General features: G+C 42.1%; 1 protein-coding gene across 4 annotated transcripts in view; it reads right to left on the bottom strand.

The window, feature by feature from the left end:
- Positions 1-6,679: 6,679 nt before the first annotated feature.
- The window catches only part of LOC109397635 (RNA-binding protein MEX3B), a 223,401-nt gene continuing 218,279 nt past the window's right edge, over positions 6,680-11,801 (bottom strand). For all 4 annotated transcript variants that reach the window (XM_062845140.1, XM_029880410.2, XM_029880407.2 and 1 more), the window contains one exon: positions 6,680-9,139. In XM_062845140.1, coding sequence (XP_062701124.1) covers positions 7,417-8,910 — 1,494 coding nt within the window. In that variant the 5' untranslated portion in view covers positions 8,911-9,139 and the 3' untranslated portion in view covers positions 6,680-7,416. The remainder of the gene's footprint in view (positions 9,140-11,801) is intronic.

Raw genomic sequence — 11,801 nt, 5'->3', positions numbered from 1 at the left:
GGTAGGTAAGTCCATGATGCCCAATTAACCTGCTCACGGCAACCGACTAAATAACCAATAAAGAATCGAAATAAAATACTACTCAACTCACCTTTTGAATCAAACGAAATTAGCGAAGTCAATGCGACAAAGAATAACCAATCGAACCAAAACTCAACCAATAGAAAACGAATTTCGCTGGCTGCTATATATAGCTCTATAACAGGCGTACTCACACAAATCACAAAAAAAAAACTTCCTTAGTTCCTCGTTTGTCATCCAGGGAGCCATTCTCGTCATATTCGACCCATATTATTCATGTCTTCGATCTACAATTTATCTAAAAATCTTTGCAAACTTGAAATCATTTCAATTTATCTGTGGTTGCACCTTTCATAGGAAAGTCTTGGAACATCCCAAAAAAATGATCTTTCCATCAAAGTTCATGCTAGGGAAATGGACTATAGACGAGTGCACCGATGAACTGAATTCATCGTGGTCCGAGAATTTTGACACTAGAGCGGGGCCATTCCCAATCAGAATTGTTCAATTCTGATTGGAAATCGTTCACTTCTGATTGGAAGCGGCCCCGCTCTAGTGTCAAAATTCTCGGACCGCGATGAATTCAGTTCATCGATGCACTCGTCTATTCACCGGTGAATCGAATTCACTCGGTCCAAAAATTTGGACATTAGAGCAGGGCATTAATCAGAATGGGGCACGTTCGGTGTAGTACTAGATTTGTAGTAATGAGCTGAATTTTAGTATGGTGAGAAGGTCAGTTCTCTGTTTCTGCAATGAAATGGTACAAAAAGCGTGGGTATTATGATTCCTTGCCTAATGTGATGCTGTTTGAGCAAAACTTTGGATAACTATGTTGTGTATGTTGCAAGAAATGAAGAAAACAACAACACTGTTGCCCAAAGTTTTGCTCAAACAGCATCAAATTAGGCAAGGAATCATAATACCCACGCTTTTTGCACCATTTCACTGCAGAAACGGAGAATTACCCTTCTCACCATACTAAAATTCAGCTCATTACTACAAATCTAGTACTTCCCCGATCTGTCCTATTGGACGATTTGAAATACTCGGGCCGAATGAATTCGGTTCATCTTTGGATAAGTTAATAAGTTCACTAGTGAACTGAATGCACTCGGTCCGAAACTTTTGACACTATAGAGGAGCCATATCTGATAAGAAAGTCTAGATCCTGAATGGAAACAGCCCCGCTCTGGTCCCAAAATTTTAGGACCAATTGAATTCAGGTCAATGGTGAATAAATCCTGCAAGATCGAAATTTGAGGTAAATCCTGACGAGCTCCATGGACTTGTTCATCGGTAAACTGAATTCACTCGGTCCAGGAGTTTTGTCACTTAAGTGGAATCATTTCCAATCAGAATCTTCGTATTCTGATTGGGAATTGCCCTGCTCTAATGTCAAAATTCTCGACCCGAGTGAATTTAGTTCACCGGTGGACCAGTCCAATGACAATCAGTGCAGTGAGTAATGCACGCACACGAAAAATACCACTGTTGCTTGTTGATGTGTTAGTGTCAGTTAAATGTGTGTTTATCCACCGCTTTGCTCGTTCTGGTGCACTCTCTCTCTCTCTTTTGTGCTCATTCTGCGAATGGAGTGACGTGAGAAAAGTCGGAGTCGTATATCGAGGTGAGAAATCTCGACTCGAATGAAGTGACTCTCCATTTGATTTACACGGCGAGTCACTTCATTCGAGACGGGATTCTTCATACGACTCCGACTTTTCTCACGTCACTCCATTCGCAGAATGAGCACATTTCTGTCTTGGATTGGATTTTCGTTTTGGAACCATTGAAAATAAGTTGTGATTTTGCTTCAGTTTATTTCTCTTTGTGTATTTTTCTCTTTTTTTTTTTGCTGCTGCTTTGCTTCAACTGTGGTGTGGAGCCTACTGCATTCCTGTTTCGGGGGATTTTCTCTTCCTGTGTGTGTTTCTTCTCCGTCGTTTCTGATTTTTCATCTTTTATTAAATATTTTTTGTTTAATGTAACATAATATCATAAAGTTTTTTTTACTGTCTACGTTTACTATATAATATTTTCACTCTTTTCTTTTCAATATTCATTATTTATTGGGCTTGTTGTCTAGGTTTTTTTTCATTCTTTTTTATTTATATTTACTTTATGCTTAGTTTTGAGTCACTCACTGCTGCTCCGTGTGTCGTCTTCCTACTTCATTCTCCGGGCTGCCTTGATTCGGTTTATTTAGTTTCTTCTTTTTTTCTGTGCAAGCAAACGAGTTCTGCATTTTGTTTTTTTTTTCGCTATTTATTGCTTGCTTGCGTTTTCGCTACTCTCCAATATAAATATTTAGATAAAAATAAACTATATAAAAATAAATTAAACTTTTAAACGGTAAAAATAAAAGCACTAACAAAAATATAATCAATCAGTTTTTTGTTTGTTTGAAGGGTCTTTCGTTTTTTTTTGTTTGTTTACAGTTAATAGGGTTTTACACACACATTAGGGTTCACTTCTTCTTTCTTCTTCTCAGTTGCTTCCTTCTTTGTGTTTCCTTAGCGTTTAAGAGTACCATTCACAATAAGTATAATAGTTTAAATTTGCTCTCTTTTGTCATTTGTTTTGCTAATAATTATATATATGATATAATAAAGGGGGCTGTAAAAGGTAATAATAGGGCTTGATAATCAATCAATAGAGAAGCTAAAATGCTAAAAACGTTAAATAGTATGTGTGTCGAATTGTCACGTTAGAATTGGAAAAAGAACTACTATATCTTTTGCGAGCGTTCCTGAACGCTCTTTAAAACTCAACTAAATTGGGTTTCGGCCGAGGCGGCCGGCTAATCTCTGTAATGGGATTTTTCCTTGCTTTAGCATTTCACTTGTTTTAGTTAAATATATATATCTACTAATCGATTACAATAATAGTGTGATAATAAAATCAATCTCATACAGTTTTAATAATGAACTTACACTTTCGCTTAAGTCAAAGTACCTTTTTAATTTGCTTATCGTTTGTTTTTGTTTTCTCATTTCCTCTCACTCCATCTCAGTAAGTGTGTTTCATTTGTGTGAGTGTGTTGTGTTTCACATAGTTTTCTTTAGTCTCTTTCGGTTTTCCACTTCCTCTTTTGTTTCTTTTACTTATATTGGGTTTTTATCTTTCTCTCTTGTCACAGATTTACTCCATCGATAATAATTAAATATAATCATATAAATATATATACTTCCATATAAATAATTTTTATTCATATTAATAGTTCTGTATTTTTATTCAATCTTCTTTTTTTGCATCCACCATTTCTGCTTTATTACTTTCTGTTTCCCGTTCAAGTCAAGTTTTTAAATCTGTCTCTTTAGTTTAATCATCTTTGCAATCACGTCAATATTCTCTCTGTCTTCTTCTTCTTATACTTCTTCTTTGCGGTGCTTTGGTGACACACCCGGAAATGCAGCTCGCACACTTGTCTGTCTGTACCTACTACATATGAAAGTGTGCGTTCGAATTAATCCGAATGGTTGATTTCATGTGAATCTCATCACACGTTTTTTACGAGTGTCAGTTTTGTTGTCGTGTGGGTGTATGAGTAAGAAGAGGCAAGGTTGCTAAAAATTGGGGGGAATGTGTGAATATGTGTGAGTGTGTGTCTAAGGGAGACTGGGGATCGATCGTTCAGCTACACGAACAAAATTGCTTCTACCGTTTCCGCCGCACTTGATTATCTCGATATTTTCTCTGGGTGTATGTGTGTGTGTTATATATAAAGAATCTAGACGTTTGTTTCTTTCTCATTTTTTGAATTATCTTTTCAGAATTGTCATAAAGAAAAACACATAAATGTAACTACTAGACGCTGTAACAAAATTCTCCAAGGGAGGAAATAAACAAGTGATCCAATTTCTCTCTCTTTGCTTTTTTTTCAGATATATGTATCTCAAAAGACGTATTTAGTACTCTTTCCTCCTACATGAGGAATCATAGTTGTGTGAAGTGCGCAAAAGGGGCACCAGTTGTTTTGGTAAGTATGTCTGTCTGTGTAGGGGGGGGAATCGCTTTATAAATGAGTATCTGATGTTAGATGCACTTATGGAGTACTGGTTAGTATATGTCTTGGTATGTGTAGACAGTCATATGTTTCATTGGGTTCGTGTTGGAGTATCGTTTTTACGAGGATCAGGGATCAGTGTGTTGGTTATTGACTGTCAAACGATAAACTGCAACGATTGACGCGCCACCATCTTTCGAATAGTGGTGGGTGTAGGTACCTTTTTTGCGGTGTTGTTTACGGTGAAGCAACACCGCGAAAAGGGTACCATCAGGGTACCAGATTCCGCTCATCTAAGGCCAGTTTCGCAGAAAAACATCATCTGTTGGATGACTGTTAAGCCAATTTGTAATGTTTTTCCATTTTATGTTAGTTCATTCTAAGTACAATCAGATACAAATCAAGACTTATGTAGAAGTTTTCATAAAAGTATGATTTTATTACATTTGGTGTGAGACCAAAGTGGTCCTAATTCCGCTCACGAACAAATTTATGCCATCTTTTAAATAGACTTTTGCGGAAAAGTGCATTATTTTTGCAACTCCTTGTTTTTACAATTTTTTTTCCTGTTCCGTAGGAGTGCATAATAGGGGTTAAACACACTGTGTACTAGAATCGGCAGATTTTACGATTTTGACGTGTTTTTTTGCGTGAGCGGTTATTGGAACACATGAAATTACTCACAGCTTTTATGGGCCCAATAGCCGCTCAAAAAAATTCATTGTTTTGTTTTTAAAATTTATGTTATCCGATAAATATTGCATAAAATGGCTTTGCTCTCATCTGATTTATATTGTCCAAGAATATCAGCACCGAAAAGAGTGTATTTATGTGTGTAAACTTGATTTTTGCAACAGTGAGCGGCTATTGGGTCATGAGCGGCTACTGGTACACTGACGGTACCTGTGCTCTCCAACATTCGAAAAATGGTGGCGCGTCGATCGTTCTACGCTAGCGATTTTGCGGTGGGGTGATGACGTTTGGAGGCGAATTCGCTGTTAGGAATTTTCACTCGACAAGATGGAGGCAAGCATTTGACAGGTCAAACAGGGTTGCCATTTTTAGTAATCGAGCAGTTGAAAGAAATGCCTATTCGAGAAGTTCTTAGTCTTCCTCGAGAAGCACTGAAAGGTAACCTCGAGAAGTTTTGAAAGGCTTCCTCTAGTAGCTTTGAAAGGCTTCCCCCAGAAGCTCCGAAGGGCTACCTCCAGAAGCTCTGAAAGGAGGAATCCAGAAGCTCTGGAAGGCTTCCTCCAGAAGCTCTGGAAGATTTCCTCCAGAAGCTCTGGAAGACTTTCTCGAGAACCTCTAGATGGCTTCTTGAGAAACTCAAAAAGTTTTCGTCGAGAAGCTCTGAAAGGCTTCTTCTAAAAGCTCTGGAAGGATTCCTCCAGAAGCTTTGAAAGGCTTCCTTCAGAAGCTCTGAAAGGCTTCCTCCAGAAGCTCTGGAAGGCTTCCTCCAGAAGCTCTAGAAGGCTTCCTCCAGAAGCTCTGGAAGGCTTCCTCCAGAAGCTCTGGAAGGCTTCCTCCAGAAGCTCTGGAAGGCTTCCTCCAGAAACTCTGGAAGGCTTCCTCCAGAAGCTCTGGAAGGCTTCCTCCAGAAGCTCTGGAAGGCTTCCTCCAGAAGCTCTGGAAGGCTTCCTCCAGAAGCTCTGGAAGGCTTCCTCCAGAAGCTCTGGAAGGCTTCCTCCAGAAGCTCTGGAAGGCTTCCTCCAGAAGCTCTGGAAGGCTTCCTCCAGAAGCTCTGGAAGGCTTCCTCCAGAAGCTCTGGAAGGCTTCCTCCAGAAGCTCTGGAAGGCTTCCTCCAGAAGCTCTGGAAGGCTTCCTCCAGAAGCTCTGGAAGGCTTCCTCCAGAAGCTCTGGAAGGCTTCCTCCAGAAGCTCTGGAAGGCTTCCTCCAGAAGCTCTGGAAGGCTTCCTCCAGAAGCTCTGGAAGGCTTCCTCCAGAAGCTCTGGAAGGCTTCCTCCAGAAGCTCTGGAAGGCTTCCTCCAGAAGCTCTGGAAGGCTTCCTCCAGAAGCTCTGGAAGGCTTCCTCCAGAAGCTCTGGAAGGCTTCCTCCAGAAGCTCTGGAAGGCTTCCTCCAGAAGCTCTGGAAGGCTTCCTCCAGAAGCTCTGGAAGGCTTCCTCCAGAAGCTCTGGAAGGCTTCCTCCAGAAGCTCTGGAAGGCTTCCTCCAGAAGCTCTGGAAGGCTTCCTCCAGAAGCTCTGGAAGGCTTCCTCCAGAAGCTCTGGAAGGCTTCCTCCAGAAGCTCTGGAAGGCTTCCTCCAGAAGCTCTGGAAGGCTTCCTCCAGAAGCTCTGGAAGGCTTCCTTCAGAAGCTCTGGAAGGCTTCCTCCAGAAGCTCTGGAAGGCTTCCTCCAGAAGCTCTGGAAGGCTTCCTCCAGAAGCTCTGGAAGGCTTCCTCCAGAAGCTCTGGAAGGCTTCCTCCAGAAGCTCTGGAAGGCTTCCTCCAGAAGCTCTGGAAGGCTTCCTCCAGAAGCTCTGGAAGGCTTCCTCCAGAAGCTCTGGAAGGCTTCCTCCAGAAGCTCTGGAAGGCTTCCTCCAGAAGCTCTGGAAGGCTTCCTCCAGAAGCTCTGGAAGGCTTCCTCCAGAAGCTCTGGAAGGCTTCCTCCAGAAGCTCTGGAAGGCTTCCTCCAGAAGCTCTGGAAGGCTTCCTCCAGAAGCTCTGAAAGGCTTCCTCGAGAAGCTCTGAAAAGTTTCTTCGGAAAGCTCTGAAAGGCTTCTTCGGAAAGCTCTGAAAGGCTTCCTCGGAAAGCTGTGAAAGGCTTCCTCGAGGACCCCTGAGAAGCTTCAACGAAAAGCCTGATATTGCTCACAAGCAATAAGCAAAAATTCAACCCAACATTCATGGCAACACTGCTCAACTTGTCATTCCCGCCGTTGACGCCTAGTGGCGCCACAATAGTTCCCCGTTTTCATCGTCAATCTAAATGCATTTTCGAATAACTACGCTGCCATTTTTCCTTGTTGTTGTTCATTCATATTTTTTCTCTATTTTCCTCTTCAAAACATACATAAACGATATAATAGTTGCATCTTTAGTTACGATTGTTAAGAACCTCTCTGTACATTATATCTTCCATCTCCTAACTTTCACTTCACACGGTCGGCCTACTCTTCCTTTTTCTTACTCTTCTGACTGCGCATTCCTCTGAACCGGAACGTTTCCTCAATCGAACCCCGGAAGAGACATCATTTATAAAAGTAGATAATAAATCGCAGAAATAACTAAATATTCAAAAATAAAAACACTTGCAAAAGTTCACTACATACCAGAAATAGCGCGTATAAAAAAATAAATCCGATCGTACATATCAATAATAGCTTTAAAAATTAATAATAATAACCTCCGGCAGCACTGCTGCCGCCGCTCCTTCCACCGTTACCTTATCGCTGGAAGATGAAATCGTCCGGCGAGTAGGACACCGAGTTACGCGACGACGACGGCAGCGTCCAGATCAGCGACGAGTTGTCCGTGTCCGTCCCGGCACCGGAGCCCTGACTTTCGCTCAAGTTCTCCCAGATGTTCCGAAAGTCCGGTACGCTTTCGATGCCACCGACGCCGACGCCAAGGTTGGCACCGCCGCTGCCCACCAGCCCGTTGCTGCCGCCATTTCCACAGAGACCTCCGCCGTTGTTCAGTCCCCTGCCATTGCCGTCGAGGCCAGCGGCCGCCGCCGCTAGATGATGATGACCGTTGACCAGACCGTTCAGGGTGGGTGGCGCTCCGCCACCGCCGCCGCCGCCGTTCGTCGGCGAGTTGTACGCCGTGCTCATGTTGTTGAAGTACTCCAGCAGGTTGTCGATGATGAACTGGTTCGTGTCAAAGTCCTGGTGACCTTGGAGTCCATGCAGACCGTGCAGGCCGTTGACTCCGCCGCCGACGCCATGCTGCAGCAGATCGTGATGGCCGTTGGTCATCGAGCTCTGGGGGGAAGTGTTGGCAGTGCTGGCCCCACTGCTCGAACTGCTCGAACTAGAACTGCTCGAACTGGAACTGCTCGAACTGCTGGAACTTGCGCTGGAACTGGTGGCCGATGTTCCGGCCCGGGTTGCGATGTGTTCCTCGATCAGTTGCCGCGCCGTGTGCACGTTCGTGGGCAGTCCTGTGATCTCGAATACCGACTCTTGGTTCCGCTTGGGCGTTATGATGTACGTATTGGTCTTGAGCTGAATGTTCTTGATGGTCGCACCCTTGGGTCCTACCACCAACCCGACCACCTTCTGGGGCACCCGGATCTGGATCGTGATCTCGTCCGGAGTGCTGTACCCGAGCATGTTCCGACTCTCGGCCAGCAGAGCCATGGCCTGCTTCTTCGACGACCGCAACGTGCTGAAGTGGTCCGCTGCGGATAGGATCTCTTGCTTCGCCCTCGTAACGTCCTCCTTGGTTCCGGTGATCACAAAAATCGGTTCTTCCCCTCGAATCGGTGTCTTAATAAACGTGTTCGTCTTGGCCCTCAGGGCTTTGATCTTGCAGCCCTGCCGGCCGACGATTTCCGCCACATGCTCGGAAGAGGGCACCGGAACGCACTCCGTGTGCGACTTGTATTTGACCGGTCGTTCCTCGACCTTGGGTGCCAGTCCGTTGATCATCGCCACAAACGTGTCGAACACTTTGGAGTTTTGCTGGATCAGTTCGTCGACGGCGTTTCCGCCGGAATGGTGATTGTCCGCGCCGGTGACGCTGGCCAGGTTCAGCGGGCCGCCGCCGCCGCCACCTCCTCCACTACCCGGGCTGTTCAGCTGGAGATCCTCGAAGTGGGACGATAGCTGGGCCAGCGTTGTGGTCCCCGGGGGAAGCAGAGCCGCTGCCGTCGTGGCACTCTGTCGGTTATCATCGAACGCTAGAGAGAACTCATCCATACTGGCTGAGGACATGGGGTTTTCTAGTATGAGTGGAATTTTGACTGGATGTTTCTTCTTCCTCGGCCCTGAGAAATTGTGGGGTCTCAGCAGTACTTTCCGCTGAATATAGTAGTACGTGTTGTTCGGGGGATCAGTGGGTGTGTTGTAACAAATTTTGATTATCCGATCGGTGTCCGATTAGAGTGGAATAACTTTTGTTTTTCTTAATTGCAATTATAACGATATTTCACTAGAATTTACACTGAAGGTAAAAAAGAAAGAGAAAAAGAAAAGAAAAAAGACGAAAAATAAATTAAAATCATTCGGATTTTTGCTGCTTTTTGAGTGGAAAATTAGAGGTCAATCTCGCGAAGTATAATTAACAAATGAATGTATAGTGGAATGATTGAGGACCTCAATTTGAGGTGATCGGTAAGTGGGCGATGCTGAGTAGTTTGCTGGTGACCCCTGGTCAAGTGCAACCAAAAGAAACACATATAGTCCATAAAGTACAATTTGCAAGACTAGTGGTTGCAGTGCATGCGGCCAGGGGTCACTAGGGGGTATTAGAGATGCTGAAAATGGCTAAGAATGGAATTGTAAAGGTTACACAAGTGCGGCTTTTTAAAATCATTGCTGTCAATTTAAATGTTTTCCATATTTCATTATACTACGAGATGAACCAGCCGAGGGCTGAAAATTTCAATAATCAAGATCGTGATAAAGGTAAATAATAACAAGGGCCCCTAGATGAACTAGCGTAAGACTAAAAATCTCGTAAAGAAGCCAAAAAATGATACGTGTAATATTTCAAGAGACTGTGTCATTTGACATAAGGTTACTTGGCATTAAGGTATTCTCCGTGCAGTTGAATTTTCGACTAGCGAAGATGGATTTTTCTTCAAATCCGTGGACCTAACTTCGGAAGTGGTGCGCTGTTTAGCGGACCAGGTTTACTATACAGCGCAACACTTCCGAAGTTAGGTCCGACGCATGGATTTGGAGAAAAATCCATCTTCGCTAGTCGAAAACTCCGATTTTCAGCTAAATTGAGAATATTTGGCATAATGTTCATTAGACATAACGACTTAATGCCAAATGTCCCGCTCCTATATAATAAACTCTGAATCCTATGCTCACCTACAGTGTTTTTTCTTACCTTTGCAATTTTTTCAGTAATTCATCTGATTTCCAACAGGTTGAACACGATAAATCTTCTTCTCACTTGGGATAACAACTTACGTTTGAGGTTAGTTTTATGCACTCTGATCAACTAATGGAAAATGATGCTGACTTTGCCCTGTAGTTAAACTACCATCAGTACCTATAGCACTTAAAATTGTTATTAGGTAGAACTAAATAATCATACCGAGAATTTCAGATACCAAAAATAATGCTACTACGTGTAGGTAGACATTATACGTTTGAATGGGGTATCGAAACATTACCTTCAGTTTTAGTTTAAACAAAACTGAAAAATTCTAGTTATAAGCATATGTTTTGTATTTTTTTTGTTATACCTATTGTATTATAAATAGCTTCAAACTCCATTTTTAGAGTAATTTTTGTCGAAATGTCATAAGTCTAGGGCTAGTGATGACAACAGGAATGTCAGAGGTGAAGAAATGTCTTCAAGAAGTAGATATTTAAACTTCTGTGAAGGCATTATTTAAAAACACACACACACTAAAGACATTTTGAATTATGTGAAGACTTTTAAAAACATTGGAAAGTTTGAAGAGTGCTTCATTCTATTTTTTTTTCATCAACTGAATTTATAATTGAAACATCTGTATGCCATTTTTAAATCAGCAATTCTGAAACAGTAAAAAAATACTCTAAAGAACCTCAAATAAAATTAAAATTTCTTACTTCAAAGGTTTCAACAGACAATTTGTTAAGTTTTTTTGAGTTTTTGTTTAGGAATTTGTTTGAGTTTCATTTTTTTTTAAATATTTACCAGGACGTCTTCAAAATTTCTTCCAAGAATTACCTTACAAGTTTCACCCTGAATTTCCTGCAGATTTGTATGAAAATTTGTCCAAACATGCTCAACTAAGATTTCTCCTGGAATTTCGACGAGTTAACTTCAAAGAATTCCTTCAAGGATACTTTCAGGTATACCTTTGAAGGGTAGTCGAGAAAATCTTTGTCCACTTCTTCGAGAATTATGTTAAGCACGTTTCTAATTATGTTTTCGAAAATTCCTTTGAAGATTTTTCCACATTTCCAGCGTTTGAAAAGGGCCTGGTGTGATGGTTAAAGCACGTGACTATCGTGACGAGGACCTGGGATCAAATCCCACTCCCGGCATGCGATACACAAAATGTGAGTTCTTCCTTCGGAGTGGAAGTAAAGTGTGGGTCCCGAGATGAACTAGTCTAGGGCTAAAAATCTCGTTAATACGGGCAAAAAAGGGCCTAACTTCTTTTTATAAACAAATATGTTTCTTTCTCTGTAGCTCTTCCTGATAAAGGCGTTGATGTGCTTGGGTGGATGCAGATAGGCCCTACAAAGATCAAAACATGTTCGTTTACGCAAAGCAGATTGGCCATTTTCAAATGTCAAGCCAGATTTTCATTTGGTATTCAAAAGAGATTCATCAAAAATTTCTTTAAGGTTTTCTCAAGAAGATGTTTCCTATAATCAGAGAGTAAAAAAATCGAAGATGGAAAGTGAAGATTGACATTTTAATTTTTTCATTCGTGTTTGGTCACATTCATTGTCAGCTGAATGCCTCTCTTTTTTCATTCAATTCTCTGTCACGAATATTTTTTTGCACGTCGTAAAAAGTTCAATTTCTGTTAACAGACGCACAATCTGACTTAATGGACAAATAGAGAACATAATTACTATGTATTCTAATTGACTGCTATACACAAGTTTTGAGGTGATTGGAAGTATAAACGGGAGTTACGGTCCAG

The sequence above is a fragment of the Aedes albopictus genome, chromosome 1, assembly GCF_035046485.1.
Source record: "Aedes albopictus strain Foshan chromosome 1, AalbF5, whole genome shotgun sequence".
NCBI lineage: Eukaryota > Metazoa > Arthropoda > Insecta > Diptera > Culicidae > Aedes > Aedes albopictus.
Note: the sequence above shows the minus strand (reverse complement) of the source record. Positions and strands in the feature narration are given on the sequence as shown.